Source organism: Homalodisca vitripennis, chromosome 8 (genome assembly GCF_021130785.1).
Source record: "Homalodisca vitripennis isolate AUS2020 chromosome 8, UT_GWSS_2.1, whole genome shotgun sequence".
Taxonomy (NCBI): domain Eukaryota; kingdom Metazoa; phylum Arthropoda; class Insecta; order Hemiptera; family Cicadellidae; genus Homalodisca; species Homalodisca vitripennis.
This window is the reverse complement of record NC_060214.1, coordinates 115,931,907-115,959,116: the sequence shown is the minus strand read 5'-3', so window position 1 is coordinate 115,959,116 and position 27,210 is coordinate 115,931,907. Positions and strand designations below refer to the sequence as shown.

The 27,210-nt window shown below is 35.6% G+C and overlaps 2 protein-coding genes across 2 annotated transcripts in view; one reads left to right on the top strand and one right to left on the bottom strand.

The window, feature by feature from the left end:
* Window positions 1-27,210, top strand: part of LOC124367963 — a 443,446-nt gene that overhangs the window by 121,607 nt on the left and 294,629 nt on the right. The window lies entirely within an intron of this gene.
* LOC124367960 (protein Tob1-like) lies at window positions 20,409-26,223 on the bottom strand. The gene is made up of 2 exons (XM_046825194.1): window positions 25,556-26,223; window positions 20,409-23,846 (listed from the first exon to the last, which is right to left on the bottom strand). The coding sequence occupies exons 1-2, from the start codon at window positions 26,221-26,223 to the stop codon at window positions 23,447-23,449; spliced, it is 1,068 nt and encodes a 355-aa protein (XP_046681150.1). The 3' UTR covers window positions 20,409-23,446.

Sequence of the window (27,210 nt, the reverse complement as noted above, 5' to 3'; positions counted from 1 at the left end):
GGTCGGTTACCAAAAATGTTACATTATCGTTAAAGGACAATTTAAAGAATTATACAGACGTCAAAAGCTGAAACAGCGTTTCAAGAACGGCATTTTTAGCTACTTCGGGGGAACCTCCCAATTGTAACATTAAGCATAAAAACGTCTGTAACAGACCTGAATGCACCAAATAAAGGCTATATGAGATTTATTTAGATCCAGATATTTCGAAGCGTGAATGAACTGGATTTCTGGGTAGGAATCCAAGAGACTTGGTAGGAATCCAGTTGTTGAGGCAGTAACAATTGCAGAAGAGAGTCTTGTCACATATCGAGTCTAAATCCTACTCATATTTGAAACAAAACTAAAAATCTCAGCACATGCATTAACAACTATAGCAAATGGCCTTGTTATCCTCAAGTTTTTGAAAATTATAAAATGATAAACACCACTTCACAAACAATAGCAGAACCACACTCTACACACATAATTATGTATCCGCAACAAACTAAACCACAAACGGGTCTGTCCTCCACACTATGTGTTTAACAATAAATGTTTTGCAAATTGCTGTTTGGTAAACAAAAGGAACAAACACGCTTGTTGACTTTAAACCATACTGATATTTATGCTGGTTCGGAATTGTTGAGCAATCTGTGTAAACAATACACAACTGACCATTTTTATGAGGAATTTTATTTGATTTGTTTTCTTTTCAATCTCCTAGGTTTTAGTACAGGATATTTTGGATGATTTACCTCAATTTGCGGTATAAATCAAACAGTTTTATTATTTACCAAACGTTTTAACGATTACTTCTTTTAGCGGGTGGGAAAATTGTATTGTCACATCAATTGTCTGTGACCAACATACTTGATTTTACATTAAATTTCATTTCTATATACATCGATTTCGATGATGGTGCATGTCGCTCCATGGGATTTTGCTTATCATATCGAACATTTTTACATTGGTCATATAGGTTTGAGTCGGCAACGAAAAAATCGCGTAGTAAATAAATGTATAATGCTACTGAGTACAATCATATGAAATTTTAACATTTGTCATATTAATACATGTTACCTAATAAAATAAGCCATATTGCGCTTGGGATATTGCATGCAATCTTATACAGGTCACGTGGTATGGCGTTTTCATATGATGTAATAGAAGTTAATATTCATTTCATAATACTGTTATTTGTAAAGTACTGAGTTTGTAGTAAACTATTGTGTCCGTTTGATTTAGTATGGGTTTCTCGTATTTCTTAACTGAGTACGTGTATTTTAAAGATCTTGTCGTATTATGTCAACACTGAATTTATGTTTACAGTAAAATATGCATGGTAGTAAAAGTAAAACAGTAGATAGTGACAGTTTAGTATAGAAGCAGGTGTAGTAGTATTAAATGATCACCAGCAGCAAATATACGTATTCTTACTGAATGTTTGCAGTTAAACTCATAAAACATACTAAACATCCATCATGATTCTAACTAAAATCTATATTTATTTATTTATTTATTCATCAACGGTATCCACCATTTTTACAATAATAATTAATAATATTTGAATAACACAATACTAATACCTACTACCAATAGGCCTACTAATACTATATAACTACACAATAATACATGCATTAAATATGTGGACAACAACTAAGACAAAAAAGTCAGGAGCTGGTGAGCAAAACAGCAAGTGTAACAAGACTAGTGTCTAGACAAGAAAAGAGGGCAACAATTAAAAATAAAATTTTAACGACTATAACAGTAAAATTTCTAAAGCAATAACAAGAGATAAACTTGAAACAAACTATAACAATATGATAAAAATTTAAAAAATAACAAAATTAAATTTCCTAAAGAAATAACAAAAGATAAACCTAGAAGAAACTTCAACAATCCAGACAATAACAACAAACAATAAGTTAGGCAAACAGAAAGTAACAAAAGAGTGTAAAAATTTTACCCTAATCAGAAATTGCCATACCTATGATACTGCTACAACAAAAGCCTAACTAGGGTTTCTTATAAATAATTTGAAACAGTTCACTTCTAAATCTAGTTGGCCTCATGAAGAAGTCAATCAGTGGGACATTTGTGGAGACCATTTTTGTTCAAAGAAAATCCCTATAGATATTCGTCCATACTGTACAGTAATACATGTTTAAATAGTAAAACCTCTCGCACAAATATCATTAAATGTGGTTAACATTCATTTATGTTAAATTTATACCTATTTATGAAAGCTTTCACAAGGGCAAAATAAACAGAAAATTTATTTATACCTCCACGTGAAATCGTAAGTATTTAAAGCAAGAACTTTTGGAATTTTATAATTAGGACCAAATATAAACGACTGAAGATAAAAATGTGAAATTTGTACAGAAATCATCATCATCATCCGACGTTTCCGTTATCACGGGTCGTCGTACACAGCCTCCTCCACTTTTGTCTGTCATTCCAGGTCTCCTCTTCCTCCACCTGTATTTTCTGTAGTCCCCTTCTCTCTATGTATTTCCACACTTGGTCCTCCCATCTTCCTCTCGGTCTTCCTCTTGGTCTTCTTCCTCTTTCCTCCTTCTCCAGTGCTATTCTAGGCATTCTATTATCTCCCATCCTCTTCACATGCCCCATCCACTGTATTCTTCTTCTTTCCATTGTCTCTTGCAGTGAAACTACCTTCAATCTTTCTCTTGTTACTTCGTTCCTTATTCTATCTCTTCTTGTAGTCTTCTCTATCCCTCTTAAAAATCTCATTTCTGCAGCTTGCAATCTGCTTAAATCATTTTTAGTCCACGTCCACGTCTCTACTCCATATAATAAAATTGGTTGAAAATAAGATTTATACATCAATACTTTTGATTCTTTCCCAATGTTCCAACTCCACACAATCTTCTTCACCATATTGAAAAACTTTCCACTCTTCCATATTCTGTTTCCTATCTCCTCTCTTATTGTGCCCCTATCTGTTATGATACTTCCTTAACAGAATTCCTTCCCCTTTTCAAGTCTTTTTCCTTCAACTAACACTTCTTTGTTATTTCCTTCCCTTCTCTCTACTTTCATTACTTTACATTTTTGTATGTTCATCTCTAAACCATATTTCTTCGCCACTTTTGCTCATTTGTTCAACTCTCGTTCTAACTCTTCTTCCCTATTTTCCCATATCATTATGTCATCCGCATATGCTATTGTCTTAAGTTCTTCTGCTCCTCTGTTTCCTTGTACTTCTAGAATAATTTCATCCATTATAATATTGAAAAGGAAGGGTGACAATATGATTCCCTGCCTTACTCCTCTCTCTGTTTTGTACAGAAATGACATATTTTTATTTATTAAATGATTTAAATTCTGTAAGAAAACTGTATTTAAGAAAAGCAATTTATCTTGAACAGTTTCTTTTTGGGCCTGATTACAAAATGCGTGAATTCCAACGTTAAATGTCTGTAATTTCGCTTGGAGCGATCAAATTAGTTGTTTCTGCTTTTTCTGTATTCAGGAAAGTCATCTTAAAGAGCTATGAATGTAACATGCCAAAAGTGTTCGATTTCACGACCTTAATATTTTTTAACATTATTTTACTATGTTATAAATTAAAATTAATTTATTTTCTGCAGCTAAGAACTTTTGCCTAATCCAAGTGCAGCATTTGTGTTTCTAGTTATTTTTATTGATTGTTGAAAAATATGAATTTGTAGTAAATATCATGGGTTATTACTAGTGGCAGAGCATATTTGGTTGTTTAGGTTCCAAACTTTTAATATCATTGTCTATCTGTAAAACAAAGCATGCACCATTGAGTATTCAATGAACTGTTTATATCCCTTCAACAAATATACCCCTTTTATATACAATTTATGTTAATAATATTGGATCTGAATGTCGAGTTCACCTTCCTCTTAGTGCAGCGTCTGGAATTAGACACTGTGACATACTTGTCACAGATGAGACAAAGAGAATACCTCTCCACCTAGATCACTCTATATTTTGTAGTCCAAGTGTCTCTGATGTCGAAACGATGTAAAGAGTTCACTTTGAGCTTCTTCGCCGGTGACCTTTTTTGATCTCTTCAGAGTAACATTACTCCAGATTCCATGAATCCCGGAAGGAGGCGAACTGGAGCTACACTAAGCATTCGCATTGAATCAACCCTTCCTACCATACATTATGTGTAGAAATATTGGATGATCGATTTTTGCTCACTGATCGTCAAATGACTTGTCACCCTTATAATTGGAGGTTGCTTGTTTGACCCTTCCACTGGTCCAAATATTTTTGAAAATTAAAACTTGGTGCATTTATTAATTTGATATATAGGGTGTCCCGTAACTCTCTGGACAAAGGTATACCACGTTATTGTTCAGGTCAAGACAAACATATTTCACCACATGAACATGGGTCTCTCATGCTTAGTTTCCCATCTGTTTGCCTACATGTGTTTTTTAGAAAAAATTAATATCTTAAAACACAATAAGTTCAATTATATCAAATTTGGTTTCAAATGTTTACGATAACAAGGCCAGTCACCGAAAACATTATCATAAAATTATCATTAGTATTTTCAAAATGGCGGTTATTAAAACCTTTAATCTTTGAATATCTTAAAAACGAGCGGTTTTTCTCGATAATTACATGAATACCAGTTTTTAGAGGATATTATTGCAAATCTAATGACACCAACATTATTTAAATCGAATAATAAATAACTGGTTTATAGAAAATTCACTGTGACAAGACATGGCCCACATTGAGGTTCTCAGCGAGTAGCCAACAGTACAAAAGCTGAATAAACGACAGCTCTCAATGTGGCCGCCATTTTGAAAATACTAAAGATAATTTTATGATATTTTTTTAGGAACTGGCCTTGCTATCATAAATATTTTAACGAAATTTAATATAGTTTGTTGTTCTTTTCTAGATATTAATTTTTTAAATACAAAAACACATACAGGCATACAGATGGGAAACTAAACGTCGGAGACCCATGTTCATATGGTGGTATATATTTGTATTGACCTGAGCAATAACGTGGCGTACATTTGTCCAGAGAGTTACGGGACACCCTGTATAAAACACAGTGCTTAGGCAATTCTGCGCGTGACAATACTTAAGTGTAATTTGTTTATTTTAATCTAGCTTATGGTAGTGTGTTAGGTTAGTTATCCACCTAAGGATGAGATGAAGATGCAGGTTCTGAAGCATAGTGAAGTGATTTGTTTTTATCAATGAGCGATGCCTAATATTCGAAAACGTTACCTTCGTTAGAAATTAGGTTTTCAGTACAAAGTAAATTCAACCTCTTTTAGCCATCCCACTAATTACATCATGAACATTCTGAAATCAATGCAGTTTACGTAAATTAATGACACAATTTGGTTGAAGATAAACAAAAACATATTGGTAATTTAACTTAAGTCTAATTTGAGGACATTATGTAAATCAATATTCATCACCCCAGGCAATTCTCACAGTGAATGAAGTCCTTTGGTAAGACGACAGTTTTAGCGACAAACGCCAAAGTAAAACAGGTCACTCATAATGGACTTGATAAAATTGTCGCAACGACCTTTTCTAAGACTTCCTTCTTTCTCTCTCTGGAACGTTTCGATAGCGTTGTGTCATGGAATAATTTGGGTCAGGCCATTCCAAATTGTAGAAAATATTCAATATGCAACAAAATAAATTCAGTTAAAGTCGGTTTTGGCAAGTCGGTTATGTGATTTAAAACGTTAAATCAACTGCCCAGGGGCTCACCGAAGGGGACAAACGGGACCTGTCACCCCCCCCCCACAAGAGAATTTTATTTTAAAATAATCGATAGCCTAATAGTCTATTTTCGACTGAAAATTACATTTATATTGGAAACTTTGAAATAAATCACGATGAAATATATAAATTCATATAACCTTTACGAAATACATGGCATTGTACATAATTATAATAATTATTTTTTTTTCAAGACCCTAAATATCTAAATATCTTTACCGTCACGCTACAATCACAAAAGAGATGTTAGTTCTTACTATTTCTATTTCCAAGTTATAAATTTTCAAAGTTGGAGTTTGGTTGAAAATCGACAAAATCTGGTATGTTTTCTTTGTTATCGATATAAAAACTGGAGGTTGTTGTTAATAAATAGTCTGATACAGTATTTAGAAACGCAGAAATAAACATGCTAAATTTAATATACCTCCCGCTACTGCAGCCCTATTAGTTTGTGGATATCTGGACTTTTTTTATTCGAGAGTAGACATTGAGACCTAGCTTGTTCTTGATTTATGTTAAATCATAAACTAAACTATTTTGTTCGATATTTTGTTAAAGTTACGATTAAATTTTGTTTCAGTTAAATACACTTCATATAAACTGTATTTGTTAGAGAAGATTTTAATTATCCCTGTATAAGCTTATTCTGGTGATTGTAGTAGAGTGGTTTTACTGTACACTTTATATACTCTGGCCTAATCTTTGGTCTCCTTTAATTAGTTCAGTTTTAATTTCTATTTTAACGGTTTTATAACATAACTAGCTGTTCCCCGCGGCTTCGCACGCTTGTTGTAAGCTTTGCTCGTATATGAGCACTTCTGGTTCAAGTGAATTATATTGTCAACACCGATGTAGAGTTTACCTTGTTGACACTATCAAGAAAATCTGCCAAAAGTGTATGTTTATAGCCATTGTACACGTGCATGTACTTAATAATAAAGTGGTCTAACATTCAAGCTATGAGGCCAAACAGAAACTCATTTGAAAGACAAATATCCATAAAAACTTAGCGCCTTCACATAGTGTGTGGTTATTATACACAACTATCTCGTAATTGTAGTTTACAATATGCAGGCGCTTTGATAACTTATATATTTTGCAGCGCCTCCGGGTGGTGAGTTACATCAATGGGCATAGCATATAAACCTTCTACATGGAAAAATACATATTCATACAAATTTTCATAATGATAGGTCAAATAGTTTCTGAGTCTATAAAGGACAAACACACAAACATTCATTTATATATATATATATATATACTAGCGGGCCCGGCGCGCTTTGCTGCGCATTTCAATAATTTTTTGCAAAAGTTGCCCGCGGCTTCGCACGCAATTTCCCGTTGAAAACAGTACACTATATTCACTTATTCTTTTTCTATCACATTCTAAACATTGCTGAGATAATTGATAGTCGTTCCATCGTGAGCCTCTTGGGCGTATTATGAAGGTATGTACCATATTCCTGCCTCTATCTAGCTGTTACCCACGGCTTCGCACGCAAATCTTAAGAACCGAAGTCCTTATATTACTTAGTAAATTTTTTTTTACTATAATAAATTTTAGATTAAATTAGTTATATCTCCGATGCCACGATTGAGCTTGCTTTGTTGTCTCGATCGAGAGAATATGTACACACGGAGTTTTGAGAACCATACTTCTGTCAAAAAAAACAACTAAGGTTGATTTTATAACATTCTTTATATTTGTAGCCAACGTAAGATAGTAATTATGATATCTGCATTACTCTTCTGATCAAGCATGAGCATGGTTTATATTAAATAAATATTGCAGTTAAAGGTGAATTTTTACGTCAAATTTGAATTGTATTATCTGGATAGTAAAGTCTATGTTTAACAGTGATTGCAAAAACAGTTTAAACAAAATTTGTCGTTTCTCTTAAGCTTACTCTATGCTTTAAAACTATAAGTGTAATATATGTTTACAAAGAACAGCTGATTAAAAATTTGAAAAGACGTTAACATATGTTTGCTGCAATGCATTTCTTATGGGTATTTCTGTAACCAGTGGGGCGGAATCCTGAATCGGGAAAGGGATGGGCATAGCTTATAAACCTTCTCCGTGGAAAAATACATATACGTACAAATTTTCATCATGATCGGTCCAATAGTTCACGATTCCATAAAGGACAAACATACAAACATTCATTTTTATATTTATAGATATATATATATATATATATATATATATATATATATATATATATATATATATATATATATATATATATTTTAAAACTCTCCTGGGGGTAGGCCCCTGCCTTGCACCCCCCTCCTCGTTAGTGTGGAGGAGTTTTCCATACCCCCCCCCCGAATTTCCGGTGTTTCGAACATCCCCCATATAAGATTTCTGGGTTCGCCACTGCTACATTCTACTACAATACTGTTGTAAGGAGTCAAATACTGTCGTGCAAGGCACCACTAACCGTAGAGAAATTATAATCTGGATTCAAATGGGTGAGATTGGCGCAAAGAGGGTCTCAGGTAAATACCAATAATAATGTTCAAATGTTATTTTCATTGCTAACAATACATCGGAAACTAATGGATGATAGGATCAAGTAGAATTAATTAGACACACCATCGGAAAAGGAACTCAAGTCCAGAACTGTGACATTTTAACCAATCCAAATTTGACACATTGACTGAGCTCTGCTTGACTCCCGTGCTATCAAATTCAGTTCCCCTTCGTAATCTACTGTACCTTCTAGGTTTTAGGATTGTCTGTGACAGAAGAGATTGCTTTCATAGGTCTATACGTTGGGATAAAACCCATAGATATCTTCTGTAAATAACTTCTGACATAAAATGCCAGAAAAGGACTAATAATATACCAACCACGGAAATGCTTATATTTTCGGATTGGTTTATTTTGTAAGGTGACTGTTAATCAAAACTTCGATAGATTGCAAAACTTTGTGGTATCGTTGGTTGCATGGTTTAGTGAAATTTATAAAGCGTAAATTTAAATTAAAACAAATTCGTCAAAATAGCACAACGTCTTTCTGTTTAAAAACTAAGTCACTACATCTGAAATTTATACATTTATAATGATTTATATGAGGTTTTCGTAGAGTTATTTAGCGTTCAAATACTTTATTTTTCAAAACCAAATTTAAATGAATTGTGCAAAACTCCTGGGCTTTGTTTTACGCTTGTGCTGTTTTCATCCATTTAATTGGCTAAACATTTTGAAAATTGCTATCAAAAAGCAAAACATGATTAATATTTTTTAATGGTTAGTACAATTATTATTCTAATTATAGTTTTGGTGTGTTTTAGTAACATATTGTAGTCTTGCATGTTTGGATATAGCGAAACAATACTAAAATTGCTTATAGACAATAACAGAGTTATTAGAAATGCCACTCAACCAATGTAATGTTCACATTAATCCCAAACTTTTTGTTAGTTTAGTATTGTGGGTTTTAAACTACACGCGTTGTGGTTCAGGTTCTTTTTGGAACTAATGCTATTTAAAACAAGGCAGGGCAACATGTCACTGAAGTGCATGCAAATTTATAGCTCATTCCATATTGAGGTCACCCTAAGTCATAAGTTTTGCTAATGCTCAGACAAATCGCTTAGAGGGACACAACTATTTTGTCTATAAAGAAATAAATCGATACAACAGAGTAGTGAACATTCCGAGAAACCGAAACGGAAATCTTAATGACCTCCGAACAAATTAACCCCATTACATGCGTTACTATGTCTCATTCTAACAAGTTAATAGACTTTTCGTTCCTGTGAGCTGGGTGGGTACTATAAAGCAAGAGCGCGCTGAAATCAGACCTTGTGACTAACTTTAAACTTCTGTTTTCATAGTATTGTTTTGTTTATTTTCACTTTATGAGTAATATAAATGTTTCAATATACCACATGTTAAAATAGCATACGATTGTACTAAACGTGTTCACACATTTATTTATACAATACTTTATTTATTTATACAATTTATACTCGTTGCCATCATGGTTACTGATAAGACCGTTGTGAAAATGCTAACGCTCAATTAAACCCAATAGAGTAGGCTAACTTGCACCATCATCCAACTCAGTGTCGCCTATATATAAATAAAACTTCATGCAAAATGTTAAATCTATCGGCCACTTCATTTTGTAGACATCGTGGAGACATACAGATATGAAATTCTTCCAGCTCCTCATATAATAGGTTTCGATGATGCTCAGCCAATAACAAAATCGCATTTCTGATATATTACATGGTACTGATCACAAATGCAACTTAATTGTACAACATCTACACATCTTGCTTAAAAATGTATTTACTCTATAATTTCCTCGCTGCCATCATGGTTGTTCATAAGACCAATTTGTAAAGATTAGCTAACGCTCAGCTAAATCATATGGACATCCTATGGAGTTTAATGCGAACTTTAATGCAAACTAAAGACCGTATGGACAGACAGACAGACAAACAGAAATGACATTTTCCAGCCCCACAGTGATAAGCTTCGCTAACGCTCAGCCAATAAAAATAATTCGGAGTATATTTTAACAGGTAATTTAGTTTTTTAATAACAGTTATGTCGATTCTCAAATTCCTTCAAATGATGGCTTCGCTAACGCTCAGCCAATAAAGTTGCCCGGGTAACAAAACAACTCAATAACCATTTCGTGTGCACGCTGAGAAGCACTCAATCGCGAACGTAATGTTCCAGGTAGCAGTGTTGCCAACGTGGGGCAGGGCGCGCATGCGCACAATGTCGCAACGTTATTAGCTCCGCTTTGCATGTGCCGACCTTGGGGCAGGTCTTCTTCAAACACTGAGACAAGCGAGTATTGTGAATATTTATGGCATGAAGTAAAACGTTTAAGTGGGCTTTATTCATCCCGCCATCCATCATCTCGGTAGGATCTCGTGATGGCCTCCCCCCACTCCCCTCAACTCCCCTCTGCGGTTACTACGCGGCTTGACGAAAATACGTCACTCGTAATAAACAGACGTTTTAGCCCATTTAAATTTAAGTAGAACATGATGTGGTTCCACAAATCTAGGCAAATAACCGAGTAGAACTAAAAACAGGGATACTAATTAAGACTACATAGCATGTGTTCTTTTAAGGCTCTTCAGGCATTACATGTGAATACCTATAGTCAACCTCTTGTGTTTCCACGTCTTTTCGTGAGGCTACAAAAACTGCATACGCTCTTCAGACAAAACAGCGTAACACCTAAGATGCAGAGAATCGGCTGCGAAATATCTCCAGATGTGGAGTTTTTAACATGAAGCCCCTTTTTAACATAGTTGCTGCCGCGGTGTTGATCTTGGCGTGATATAGAAGCGAATATTGATATAAATTGCACAAACTACGGTTTCCACTTCAAAGTATATTATTGTTATTACACTACATAGTCTATTCTTGTTGTATAATTGTTAAGCTGTTACCGTATTTTTCACAGTTTCCTTTAGTGTTATTGTTGTTTGTTCTAAATTCTGCTTCAAAACTTGATACTTACATGAGATCTTTTTGCTCGTTTTTTGGGCCTGTATATTTCAAATACACATATTATAGCTATATTTTCCTTTCTATATTTTGGATAAAATTATGGTGTTTTTGTTTCTAGTGTGTAAGACATTCACACTGTTAATGTGAAGATTGCATGAACTTTAAACTAGTGGTAGCTATCTTGTAGGATTTTTTCTTTCTTTTTTCTAACATTGTAAAATGGTATACCGTTGGAAATAAAATAAATAAGTCTAGGCAGATAAAGAATTAAGAAGCGGTGCATGAATTAAGACCAAATGAGAGTTATACTTCTTTAAAGATCCAACATCCCCCAGGAGGGTTAGCTTCTGGCTGGTTTATACTTTCCAGCCGTATGTGTCACAACTCTGGACAACCTATGGATGTCCAGGAGTGGCACGTAACTAACCTTAAATAGAGAGATAGTTTGATGCAAGAATATATACAGAAGTCTAGTCTACTGAGGGAGATGACTGTTGGAGTTGGTGGGGTTTCTTAAGTGTTTAGCGCTGTTGCTAGCCTTGGCATAAGGGCGTGCCACCCCCTGCCTGTATTCACTGTAGGGTCTGGTGTAGAGCTGATTTCTTCTTTTCCAAGCAGACATGATTAATGCCCAAAATCCTTACTCATAGATCTTGACAGGTGGTGGCTCCTACCTCCAACCGTACCCATGCAGAATATCCTGTCACTCAGAAGTAGCGCAAATGCCCTTTTAGGACTAAGTGCAATTTCTTACCTTTTTGTCCTGAGAAACATAAACAAAACCCAAAAAAAGATTCAACATTTACGTCTTAAATATTTGGTTGAAGTCGTAAATAGGCCAAAAAGAGGCTTGTACAACAAAGACACTTCATAATCTAAGCAGAACTACCTAGCTTTCGTTTTTATAACCTTAGTCTTCATGACCACTGCAGAAGCAATACTTATATTTACTCTACGACAGAAGTGGTATATTCGAATTATCGTGCAGATGAGGAGCCGTGAATCATGCAACCCTATTTTAAATCTGTCAACATAATGACTTTTTTCCGGTTTGTTAAGTTTCGAGTGCTGTATATTTGCAATGAAGAAATTCCCAACTTTCTGAACACATACAAATATTCATTTACACCCTTCAGAAATAACCAGAATTTATTAATGTAATGAAAAGTAACTAAAACCCCTTTAAAAATCTTTTTATTGACATACACGTGTTTTGGTTTTTAACCATCACCAGTGTACATTAACCTCTAAATAAATAAATAATAAACAATTATAATATACACATGTGGACCTTTTAAACATATGTTAAATTTAAATGACACAGTTGTAATTTTCGATTAGTAATCTGTATTTAATATTTTATTTTTTTCAAAAGTTGGGTTTGTCTAATTTTTCAGATTACTATTTAAAATGTTATGAGGATATTTATTACAATTTATATAAATATGTAATTCTTCTTTTGTGTTTAATTTCTCTCTTTTCCTTTCGATATCTAAAATGTCCATGATATTAAACAAGGTATTAAATTATATTAACCTGTTTGTTGAACCTGTTTTTTTCTTTAAGGACATTCAAAAAGTTTGTTTAGTTGTATTAATTTGTTATATTTTGTTTTATATAATTAGACAGGTACATATTAATTTGTACCTATACACTCAAGTCATACGACAAACGATAAAAAACATAATCGATGTATTTACGATCAAGTCATTGAATAGTACTGATAGATTGAAAGGTATTGATTGAAAAATCGAGATTTTACTGATTAAAACTTTGGCCCATTTTTTACCCCTCCATAGTGTACACGCATTTAAGTGTTGTTTAGCCTACATTTCGTTGATTTTGAACTTTGCCATAGACTGTGTTAATTTGAAACTCCTCATTATTCACATCTGCTCACCTGTAAACCACTGCGTGTTGCGTAAGAGACTTTGCTGCTGTTACATGCATATTAGCACGTCTACAGCTCATGTTGTTCTCGAGATGTCCTCGTACAGAAAGACAGGCAAACAATCGTACAGAAAAGAAATCTTTACATCTCCCCGTCATAAAAAATATATACTGTGTCAGCCTACTGAGTGATAGGCTTCGATGAGGCTCAGACAAATTCCATCAAAGAAATCAGCGATGTCTATGTAAAAATATAACTTCTTGAAAAACTTCTGCAGATGAAATCTTCCTCGAGATATCTTGCCACATGCTGCATTCACATTTTTGTTCATTAGGTTGCATTCAGGTTAAGTGTAAGAAAGGACTATGTAGTCCTAACTTCGCCTGAAAAAATAAAGAGAATTTTCATTTCATTTCATTTCATAGCTGAATTTAAATAATAAATGTACATAAAAGATCACCAAAAGATGGCATTGCATGAAGAGGGTTGTTTTCCATTTTCCATTTTCACATTTTCCAGTCCCCCAGTGATAAGCTTCGCTAACGCTCAGCAAATATGTGATTCGGAGTATATTGTAACACTGAGTAATTTAGTTTTTTTAATAACAGTTATATCGATTCTCAATCCTATTTAAAGACTACGTAGTGTATCAGAGTTTGATAAATTGTGCAAAGGAACTTATTTTCCTAAACACGGAACTAAGTGATTTTCCAACACGATACGCAAATCACAGTATAATTCAATGTTGGAATTACCTTAGCATTTCTTCTCGCAATAACAGCTTCTGTTGACTTTAAAAGTAGTTCGTATATTTATTATTATAGTTATAACTATTTTTATTTCAAATTATGTTTAAATCTAACAAAACAGACTTGAAAACATTTCGTTTTTAATACTGACATGTTTTGGGAATGAGCCCAATATTATAATAAACACTTAATGTAAAGAATTTATTACATTTGTTATACTAAACTATGTGGTTTGGTTGGTACAATATTCAGTCGATTTACCTGAACTTTGTTTCAACTTGCATTATTTCAATACATTTTAAGATCTATTTTCATAATTTAATAGCATTTGTAATTTTTTTATATTCATTGTAACGTGTTTAGTTTCAATTTAATCTAAAATATCTCAATTAATTTTGTTCTTGATATGAATGGTTTTAAGTAAAAAAGAAATTTTATTTTGTGCTAATCTGATTGTTATAAAATCTTTAATTACAGCACATTTTGAGTTGTACATCATTTCAAAGGTTTAGTAGAACTGAAAACAATGCCGTAAACCGGACTTCAAAAGGTTGATCCAGTTGGAAGAAATCGCTGTCTAAAGTTTAAAAAATTTTCAATACGTTGCACAATAGAAATAACTAATACTGTGTACCTGTTACAATTTGAAAGTGATACTTAATTTGAATTAACTAAATTCAAAGTAGTTGTTAAAAATGTTATCCTCCGGCCTTCTGGCAGTGTGCTTAGCGTAATCATAAATACCTGCTGCTAAAATGAAGTATTCTGTTAAATGAAAGTAGTAGTCCTATTCCTATTCACAGGAGTTTCCCACAGTGGTCTGTTATCTCTTGTTATCTCCTGTTATCTCTGTCATCAGTTGCACTCATATAACAGCAGTCGCTGTATGCCATATCCTGTTACTGTAAGTTACAAGTTTTAACAGAGATTTTCAAAGTTCTTTATATTCAGCTATGTCGCTTAGTGAGTGTGAGAGAATTACACTTTAATTAATGCTCGGTTGGGGTGATAATGTAAGACCAAATGCAGAAGTTAGAGATGTATTCAGTAATACCTTTCCTGGAAGGAATTCTACTTTAAAAACCTGCACAATACAGAATTTGCCCGCTTTTTAAAAACTGGTGGTGTTAAGGATCTTGTCAGATCGTGGATGACCAACTAGTGTGACAGACGAAGACGGCTTAGTAGACATTGTTCAGTCTTTCATTGAAAATCCAAATGAATCGGTTAGGTGTGCATCACAATCTCAAAGCATACCTTGTTAACCTTTTGCAGCAACTGAGCGAAGACGATTTTGATCGTCGGGTGGTATTCTGTGAAATTATGAATAGAATTGGCCAAAGCAAAATACTTTTTGACGATATTGTATTCTTACATGAGTCGAATTTTATACTGATGGCCATGTTAATAGGTATAACTACCGATATTGGGATGATAATGTTAACCCACACTTGGCGTTAGAGTGTCACACATAACATTCCCAAAAACTTATTGTATGATCAGTTATAATACGCAATTCAATTATGGGACCATTGTTCATTGATGGAAATGTAATTTCCAACAAGTATCAAGATATGTTTCAAAATGACAGATTTCAGAATGAGAGTTTCTATTCTATAAGCTAGTCTTGGCGAAGACTTCCAAAATCTTTTTTCCAACAAGGCGGAGCACACTATGGTGTTCAAGTGAGCACACTAAAATGAACACCAGTACACCTCCAGTGGATTGAAAGATGTGGAACGATTGAGTGGCCGGCTCGTTCTCCTGACCTAACTACTATTGACTACTTTTATAGGGCTACCTCAAAGACATGGTTTATCAAACTCAGCCTACAGATCTGATCGAACTCAGACATAGGATAGCACAGGAAACACAAGGTATTCCACAAGAATGCATTCAAAATGCAGTAGTTTACTCAAACAAGTATTATCTCCAGCATGTAACAGGTATAGTATTATATATTTCTTATGTACAATGTATTTTAAAACTTTAAACAGCAATTTCTTCCGGCTGGATCAACCTTTTCAAGTCCGGTTTGTTGTGGCATTGTTTTCAGTTTAACTAGATCCTTAAACTGATTTAAATGATTTTTTTTGTTTCACTGAACGATGGGAAATGTCCGGCAAATCCTGTTTCCTTTACAATCTTCCCATTGTCAAAATTAAACCTCAAACAAAGAATAAACCTTTAACATTATGTATGTCTCAAACTTAACTGAATTTAAATACTTTTAAGGCTGTCATTAAAGGTTGTATTCTCACCCCTTACGGGCCGCCCCCCGAAGGTGGCTTCCGATCACCATGTACACAGAAAAATAACTCACTCAGTAACGGTATGCCAAATTTGGTTAAAGTCGTCCTAAGATTCAATTGTCATGTATATAAATAAAATTTAGATTCACATAATAGATCAAGCTTAGAAATAATCCAGGAATAAAGATTATTACAGTGTTAGATTATCCAAATGTTGGTAGCCTGCGTTGAAAAGTTATATTAATCACTGATTGGTTGAGCTCCAGCCAATCACGAGGTAGCTTCGCCTCCCCTCTACACACTTCAGAGGCAGACTTGCACAGCTGGTTATGCCAGTTTCAATTTAATATATCTTGACTGAAGAAGGCTTTTTCACAATGAGGTTGATAAAAGATTCTTTGGGTTGATTCTTTCTTCAACAAAGTTGAGTTTAGGAGTAGTATAAATTTAAATCAGCTTAGACCAAGCCTATAAAACTCTTACGATATCTAATAAAAAACCGTGCCCTCGGATAAAACTTATCAACTTTTGGTCCTCTTTTTGATTTTATTTCTCAGTGCAGTTTTGATACAGTTACAGTTAAATGGGACTGAGGAAACTGTAAAAGTAAGAGAGGAAAATATGAATCTTGTAATATCAATATATTCAGACCACTTGCGTGGTTAATGGCGTTAGCTGCTAGTTGACTGTCATGGATTGTGTGACTATTTTATTCTGGCATGGAGGAATTATCCACCAGGGTTTCTGAGACCTCAAAGACTTTCAAGACTGATAGGGTTTGAAGGTGATGAGTGATATATTTAAATTTTGCATGTGGCATATATTTTAACTTTAAACTTCAAACATTTAAAAAAGTGAATTTAATTTAACGTTTTAGTTAATAACTTAAGAATTAGCCCTTCTTCATTGGCGCCTCTGAAGGATATATTTATAAATTAAGTCTACAATCTCACGACATTATAAGCTGACAGAGTGAGCTTGTTATTAATATACTGTCTATAGCTGATAAGAACTTGAGTTGATGTGTGACTTTGTCATATTACTACTTTCCTTGGTTAAATATTGTTTTTGTATGAAATGGTAACTTCCAAATCGTTTCTTTGTTTAAAGTTAGGTAAAGACACGAAGTCTCCAAGCAGTTTTCAGGGTGACTCCTTTTCTTGATCTTTTTCTTATTTCACGAATAAATTATATACTTACCTGATGAAGTTATAGATTTCAATCCTCACAACGTTGTGTTTATAAACATATAACGATGGCAAATGTCCAAACCCTATAAATTTTCCAAATCCTGATTCCAGTGTACCGTAATTTGAACACAATTACAACGTTACCTTCACAATTTTTTATCCACCGACAGCCGATTTTACCACTGCATTCCTGTTCCCTTCGAAAGTTAACTCAGATGGATGCTGTAATGTTAAAGACAACGGCAGTGAAAATGGGAATTAGACCTTGTGTTTGTAAAATAATATGGAATATATACAACCGCATATAAGAATAGTGTAGATTATTATTAAATACATTTCTTACGTTTATGAACGCTTTTACCACGTGGAAATTCCATGACCAATTCATTAACCACACTTTCAGCATCGCAAAAATATCCATGTGAAAACTAGTATGGATTTTACGTTTTTTACCTGAATAAGAGATCAGATTTCAGATCTCGAAACGTAGTGTTACTGATTTATTGTTTCACTGAACGATGGCAAATGTCCGGAAAAATCCTGTTTCCTTCACAATATTTCCATCGTCAAAAATAACCTTCAAACAAAGAATATATACAAATCTATGAACAATAATTACTATAATTGGAATGTATTATTGTATTATTGATTTGGTATTTTAACATTACATAAGTTATGTGCCACCTTTATACCATTTGGGCGAAGGATGATAAACCCAAAAATGCATAGCCAACTCGATCTTGAAATGTAGAAGAGGAAGGCCCTTCCGTCCTTCCTACAATCTCGGAAGACATACAACGAGCAATAAATTAATGGGATGGCTAGATACGCATCGGTAACATTTTTGTTCCTCCAGGAAACTACAGTTTATTACATTTTTTATCAGTCCCTTCGCCGCTATTTGCAAACCTTCAACATCATTTATACAACAATGACTTCATTAGTCCCAACAGCGTAGTAGAGTTCTAGAAATGTATTTCGATTTGTGGAGTATTAATTAATTCTAAGAAATTGTCACAATGCATGGGGTTTAAAATTGGGAAATTTCTAATTGTTAGTGTTGTTATCAGTAACATTCCTGTAGTATGCTTAAGAATAGTGTAAATTACTATTAAATATATTTATTACGTTTATGAATGATTTTACCACGTGGAAATTCCAAGACAAATTCATTAACCACATTTTCAGCATCGCAAAAAAATCCATGTGAAAACTAGTATGGATTTTACAACTTATCAAACCAATTTTTTGCCTAAATGGACAAAATTAGTAGTTTCATGAAATGAAGATTATAATAAGTTGTTCTGTAAGTTAATTTGGGAAAATAATGTAATAGAAATGTAACAGACAAAATTGTATGTGTACAATTTTGGACGTGGTAATCTTTATTTCAATTATTACGTGTGATTGAAGTTTTTTAGTATGTTTTGTACTTATATCTAGACTAATACGCTTGGCGATGGCAAACTTCTGATTACATAAAAAGTGACATTTCCCCATCGGTGTATGATCTACCACAGGTTTTTAACATGTCCATGGCAAGTCTCTGAAATCCTGTTATCCTTTCAAAACTTCCATCGTCAATAACAAACTTTAACCCAGAATTCATGTTTGACCACTTTTCTTTCTCTGTTTTTTTTTCTAATTGACCTATTATTACATCTCCTGAAGAAGAGGATAGATTTTAATCCTCGAAACGTTGTGTTATACCTTTTGTAAAATATATAACGATGGCAAATCTCTGAAATCCTGTTATCCTGTCAAAAGTTCCATAGTTAATAATGAACTTAAAACAAAGAATTTGTTTTCTCTCTCTTCTTTTTTAGTACTAATTTTTTCCTTACCTGAAGAAGAAGATAGATTTCAATCCTCGAAACGTTGTTATATATTTTATAAAATATAATGATGGCAAATAGCAAACAATAGTTGCACTCAAAAAGGCAACTCTCCCACTGAAGTGTAATTGTAGCGTCGTAGGTGAAGAAAGAACAACAAGTGTTATGAATACGCGAAACCAGTTTAATATAAACTTAAAAACCTGCAACCTCATTACAACATTATGAAAAAGTATATGTATATACATATATAGTTTATTCACATTTATACACTTCATAGGCGGGGCGGACACCTAGACACAGTGTAGTGCATGCAAGTATTAGGCCTAGCGGAGCTCATCTCTAACACTTATAGAAAAGTTTTCACACAAAGAAACACCGAGAAGCTGTCAAAATATGGGAGGGCGAATTTAGTAACCCTTAGTACACCTAGACACGCTAAACATGGTAACTGCAACCTTACTTCAAGAAAACTTACAGCGAACTCGAGTGAAAATAAGTACAAGTAAAGAAGTATGCTTGTCGAGGAATTGCTTAAATACTTTAATGCAAAGTACCCACAAAAACGAGGTATAATGTATTGTTTGTAGTTAAACTGAGCTTGATCCTTTTACACCACTAACAACCATTCTCCAATACCTGTTACAACAGGGTATTGGACCTGTTACACAGGATTATCACGTGCATTTGTCACTGTTACGTAACGGCAGTACGTAACTACTCTGTTATCCTTTAAATTATAAATTAATCAACGGAACATTTCTGTTATCAAAACAATGAATATTTGATGAACTGGAAGACTGTAATGTGATTTAAGAAATTCCTCGACAAGTGAAAAATGAAGGAAAAGACACTCAAAAGAGACGCTGGCTGTCTCTTAGAAACACAGTGATAATAATTTAATTAAATTTATTTCCAATATGATTTAGGACTAATTCGACACTAATTCCTTTTTGCCTTGATTGTCGAGCATTTGTGCATATCAAGATACATAGATCGACAAAGTCAGTTTATTCTACTATCCAAGTTCAACCAAAAAGATCAAAACAAGTTCGCAAATTTAACCGTTGAATTCGTTGTGTAGCATTTTTAATTATTTCATTAAACACACAACTGTTACACCTTTGTAAACCAGTAACGAATCTAAAAAAAATCATCCGTAACAAACACCATTATTAAAAGACAGCCAGCCGGTGAAAAGAAAGAAACAAACAACGAAAAGAAATCAGGACGCAAACAAAAGAAAACGAAATGTTTAACTTACAAATTTTATTTCAACAGATAAATCAATGTGACAAAAGTGATAAAAAGACGTTCATACAAAAATATTAACAACACGTTTCAAGCTATAAACTCTTAAATAAAAATAATATATGAAACATAACAAACAAAATATAGATATTTGTGTGAAGAATTGTTCATATACTTGTAGGCCAACAAGATTTGAAACAATTCAGGTAACTTGCAACACCAGTTGGTGACCGCTCGTGTGTGTACCATGTACCATGTACCGTGTACCGTGTACCATGTACCATGTACCACCACACTACCGCGGTCGGCCGGGGCCAAGTTATCGGGTTGAGCGCCGCTTGTCGCTATTTCGTTGATCTTCCAAATTATCAATTTTTGAAATGTAATTATAAGAAAATAATTGTTTTATCTAATGTGAATGACACATTAATGTGTTTGGATGAGTAAATTTAGTTAGATCTCAATGGGAAATTTTAGCACTCGTCTAAATTAAAATTCCGTGAGGTCTGTTATCGTTTTATGTCTTTTATAAGTGTACAGGTTTATAATTTGGCCAAATTAATGACGTTTTGTTTTTGAAATAAAATGATTAACCCAATACCAATGGAAGAAGCACCATTATACAGGACCTGTAGATCGTTGTTTTTCCAATTTTAACAAAGACTGTCATGCAATATTTATGGTATTTTATATATTTAAAAAAATAAAAAAGTAAATACTATCAATAAAAAAATGAAAAACATAAAAAAGTGATTTGTGTTTTCAAGTATAAATTTGGAAACAGTTTTGATTTTATCTGATCCGGCGAATTTAGACACAATAAGTCACTTTATTTTAATGGCGTTTTGACAAGCGGGCCCGACCCGCTGACTTGGTCCCTGGCCCCTCGCATATAAAACAACGGGCAACGCCCAAACAAACACGTACACTAACGACTCCCTCGGCACTGCACTCGTAGAAGGACATTTAAATGTATTTGCATAGTCCAGGCGATAAAAAAATGTAAACAAATAAAGCAACTAAATTCTACCAAAACTAGATTCTTCAACAGTGTCGGTGAAAATCAGTGAAAAAGGAACACAACCACGACGTTTATTGTAAACTAGTAATGCTTTAAAATCTATATAAATCTAAACACTACTTTATACAGCATCTTCGATAGTTACAGTACAAAAATACTAAAGTACAAACATTTCTGTATCAATTAAATGAATCTATAATATATTATATACTTCATGCAAGAATAACATAGTGCAGTTTCACTTTTAATAAAAAATATATAATATGTAAGAAGTTAAGGTCTACAAATAACGATCACATTGAAGATTATGAACGGGGGAGACCCCTGCGCGACCACAGCCCCTACAATCTGGCTGGGCGGCCGGGCAGCGGCGGGCGATTATAGTGGCACTGGCCACCTGACAGTGATACCAACATTAGATAAGTAGTACATACATCACATACAGTAGTAGCAACATCGGGGTTTGACCCCGGACACCACAGCCTTTCTCGGAACCCGCTTATTGACACGCGCACGCGCAGTCACAGCGCATGCGCAATGCATGACTCGTTGTTGACGCGCACACGCACACGCACCAGCCCACACACGCACACGTCCACACACGCACGCACACACGCAGGGAAGCCGCTGCCCAGGCCCACCCTCACTTCCACCCTTAGCTGCCAAATCTCCATCAGAACCGTATGACTAGTTTCACACATCTTGAGTATGTACTTTATTTCTTCTTATTTATTTAGTTAACACAACTATTTTATTACAAAATTAGAAAAATATTAACGATTTACTTACCTACTAACATAATTTTATTTCATCTATGTTTTAAATAAAAAAAGAAATCTAGTCGATATATTTAGTTACACGGTACAAGAGGTATACTGCAACACATCGAGTAAAAAAGTCTAAATAAAAAAGTTACAAAACGATAAACTAACAATTTTGATTACATTTCCAGTACAAAGTAAATGTTGAAATAGAACTTTCCAAAGTCTTATAGTTACATTATATACGGTCTAGACACAGTGAAGCGGGACTAAAATGCTGCAAAGACAGAACTAGAGGAAAGTGTTGGGGCCCGTCATGGTCAGAGACGGGCCTTACAGTCGTCTGTTATTGTGGAGTGAAAACATCAAAATGTAATATTCCGAGATTAAATTATTACAGAAAGTACAAAAGAGAATATAAAATTGATGTACAAAATTATCCTAGCTTGAGAAATACTGGGGGATCGTGAATAGCCTTTGTGAGTCGGGAATATCGGCAGGCGTACCAACATCGAGAGGGTAAAATTGTAGGACTAGGTTAGAATCAGGCTCGGTACATTGTATAGTGTAATATTCAGTTGCAGTTACAGAATTGCGTTTTAAAATTTAAAAAAAATCTTGTTAAATTTCAGATGCGATTCGAATGAAAGCACTAAAGATTCAATGTCATTTCGTGATATTTCCCAGAGATCTATTACTAAGAAATGCTATAATAATTCATCGAAAAGAATAACATTTATAACTACAATGAGAATGCGGAATTTTCATTACTCTAATTTATTTTCTACCGGATGACAAGTCGTGAACGAATTTTACAAAACGTGACAATTTTTTTGTTTTTGAAGACGGTTTTTTACTTTTTGTACAATAGTCTGAGAACATTGTTTCGCTAATCTTATTTGCAACAAACTACACTAGTGAGGGGGATAGGGGTAGCGTGCGAAGCAAGCTATCCAAGTCGGGGCGGGGTGGAGACGGATGACGGATGTCGGATGACGGATGGGATGAGGGAGACAGCGTGCCACCGGGCAGCCTGTGACCCGGGCTCCTCATAAAGGCTGGTTCACACTATAACATGTGGCTCACTATACCGAATTTATTCCTAACAATTCAACTAATTTAACGTCATTCTGACGAAGATATAAAAATCACTAAAAAATCGGATATATATAAAATTTACAAAGGTAGGTTTTTTTAATTTTTCGAATTAATTAAAAAAGAAAACAATAACAATTACTATAATACTTGTATGTCAGGTTAGTTGGCTACTAGCAGGTGCTGGTACTGGGATGGGCCGGCCGGGTAGGAGGCTAGACCGAAGCTGTTGATGCTGTCCAGGAGTTGCTGCTTGTCGGAGGGCTGGGGCGGCTGTGACAGCGGGCCGGGGCCGGGGGTGGAGGGCGGCACGGGCGGGTAGAACTGAGATCCGGGCTCGAGGTAGGAGGACGGGAACTTGGGATGGTAGAGATCAGGCAAGTGGGGATATCCCGAGTGGGGGTAGTGGTAGCCGGGACCCGACTGGGTGAAGAAGTAGTCCGGCGGTGCCGGGTGATGTGCGGGCGACAGGGACCTACCCCCGGGTGAGGTAGGGGGGTGGTGCATCTGCTGCTGGATCGCCCTCTGCTTGATGTAGTTTGAGAACTCCGTCGGGGACATCCTGCAACCGAAGATACAGTGAGATACCAGAGTAAAATCAAGAACTATAGTACTATCAAATAGTGATTGCCGCGGAGGCCCAATTAGACCTATATACACGCAAACGTATATACACAATGCATGCGATTAGACTGGACGTGTCTCCACCATACTGGTTACCTAGTGCACTTCCTCAATCAAACCCAAATTTTTAATGTAATTTTGAAAAAATTACAAAAAAAACAATTTGGAAATTTTGATTTTTTTGTAATTTTGTATTTTTTGAATTTTGTTTTTGTGATTTTTTTAGTGATTTTGTTTTTTTTGTAATTTTGTTTTTTTATGTTTTTGTTGTTGTTTTGTTTTCTAAAGTAACAAACAACTTATAACACTGAAATTGTCACTGGGTATTGCTTGTTCATGCTTAGTCTTATCAGTAAGGCCCCAATCCCCTGCGCTCGTGAGTGTGGGGCTGCGTGCGTGCGAGGCGACTACCTGTCCCTTCAGTTGCAATCCCTATTTGGTAATACTGTACTATAGTCCTAACTTTTCATATAGCACGTGGTTAAAATGGCAGTTCTTCCAAGTTGGAAAAATCTACAATAAACCAGGCGATAGAAAAATCGAATCTGCATAAAATGCCTTTCTAACTACAAAAAGAGGAACGGAAATATGGCGGTACTCGTATTATTTGGCCGAAAGTATGTGGAACACATAGAAGGAATGTCTCCAGGTTTCGGAAAGTTTAGTGTTTGAAAAAATACACATTACATAAATGTTTGCATGCACTCAATAAGTTCTCACTAGTCAATAACTGGCTAAATATTGAGAACTATTCTCATAAGTTAAAGGATCCATAAAAAATGAAAGTAAAATAGGCCACAACAATTCGTCATCCATATAAGGTCTGACTGTCCATCCATTGTTCAGAACACCAACAAAATTTCCATCATATGCTGATTTAATTCACAGTAGCAATCATAGACGACTCTATTAACTTGACCAACCATATTGGAACGGATAAGAGTAGCTACTTTACTCAGTGTTATAATTAATTGTGAAACTTAAAATTCAAACTAATATATACTGCCCTAACTGGAGAAATCCAAACTATCGTTTTTGTATTAATATTTAATAAACGTTGTTGGAATAAAGTAACTTGGGGGAAGTATAGTAACCCCTTTACTTAAGGGCTGAAAGGGCACGTGCCTCTATGGCTTCCCGCCACTTCCTTGTCTATATCTAGACCGAGTCTTCCCTACATTCCACCTGGCACGTGCAACACGTGGCCTAAACGGTGTCAAGTTTGGTATGCCATCTTCTCCAGAAATACTCTTCGGAGCTTCAACAACCCGTCGAGCTTTTCAAATTCCCTGATATAGTGTCCCACACTGGTATGAAACACCGAATCATGGCCGGTTTGAATCACTTTGAATCATTTTCAAGTCACGAGAATGTAATAATTTTATGACAATAGCTAACCGTTTAATATAAGAGTCAAGTGTCCCAAAATTAAGAAATTAAGAATTAAAAATGGTGGCTGAAAGGAGTTTGAAATTTGTCATTGAAAGCAATTTAGATCTCAAACTAATTTCCAACGCTAAAAGGTCTTCTGGTTCTGGTAATTACTTATTTCGATACAAATGTGTTTTGATTAATACCTCAGAAGAAACTAATTTGTTTCAGACCTATATACATCTACATTTGAAAACATAATGTAAAGCAACGAACCTGTTCGCCCTCTTGCTGTTGGTCTTGAGCTTGGTGCTGCCGAACTTGGTCTGCGCGAAGGTGGCTGTAGTGAAGGTGAGAGGCTGCGCTGGTCGCGGCATGAAGGATGGTGCGGGGCTGGGCGGCGTCTTGGGGGGTGCCGGAGATGTGGATGCCGAGGGCGCCGCGCTCACGGGGAACGGGCTGGCGGGCTTGTTGGGGGACAGGCTGAGGCTTCCCAGTCCGGCCCCCACGGCCTCTATGGGCCTGAAGCACTGGGCCTCGGGGTTGAAGGTCTTGTTGACCTCCCTGTCGGCGGAGTTGTCCTCGTGGACGTCGGTCGCCTCGCTGAAGAGGACTTTGACGGCGCCCTTCTCGCCGATCCTGTAGGAGACCTCGCCGGGGTCCACCCAGACGGCGAGTTCCTGTGGGAGGTTCTCCAGGATGTCCTGGATGGGGACCCCGCTCTCCCTGGCGGCGCGCTCCAGCACGGGATCCACGGGGTCTCCGGTCTTCAGACACCTGAAGGCCGACCCCTTGAAGGGCTTCTCGGGGTACCAGTGGCCGCTGAATTTGTCTTTCAAAGCCTTCTCCAACTCTTCGCCGAAGATGTTGACCCTCCGCCGCGGCAGCTTGTTGTACAGGTAGGAGATGACGAAGTTGAGCGCCACTTGAACCTCTATGTGCATGTTGTCTGTATGTGTGTTCGCTATCACTGCAGATCTCTGGGTGTGGGGGATCGCATGAACACTGGTGCTCTGCGCGGAATGTACGGGGGCTTAGCGTAGTTTCAGTAGCAGTCTTGGACAGAAGATGACCACCAAATTACACCTGCAACATGACAAACACAAATTTGAAAAGCTCCATCGAGAATCACACAATGCTCAAATTGTAGCTATCAAGATAGTTTCATCAAATAGATAAGCAAACAACAGTAAAACGATATCCATCAAATGGTTTCCAGGAATAGGCTAATCTAATCGAGAGAATTCGTGGAATCCGAATTGAAATGATTAAATTTTGTTGCACCCGACGATACCTTTTGCCAAAAATAAACACAGCGTTTGTCCTACTAATGACTAAGTCAACAACAGTAGGGCAACGTACAATAATGCGTGGAAAACTTTTGCCTGTCAGAGGTCGGAAGAACTGGGTTAGTGTGAATGATTGCATCAGAGCGCTTCATGGTCTATATCTGCCTTATCTGACGATAACAGTGTAGCCTCCCCCTCTACCAACCCCCCACCATAATGCCGCCCACCCGATATGACACTATCTCTGAACGCGGTCTGAACGCCGCTGCTAGTTGTGTGCGTGTGGCCGGGAATCAATGTTTAACGGATGAGAAAATATGTAAAGCTTTATCTCTTGTTCAATGTCGCGTTTTATCGTTTTAATTATGGTTATAAAATTGCAATGCGTGAAAATTGCGTAACTTGTAATTAGGACCAACCATGTCGTTAGCAAACTTATTGTTAGGAGGCAATTTATTTTGGAATACGAATTGGTATGCCGCATTTATCCCGTTTCTAACTGTAACTTTGGAGTCAATTCAATATAATCAATGACTCGTTTTAAAACATTTCAGAACACACGTAAAAAGAAAACCTCGCTATGTTATAACTATATGCGTCATAATCTACTAGAAGGTTGCACAACGAACAGTGCAGCATAGT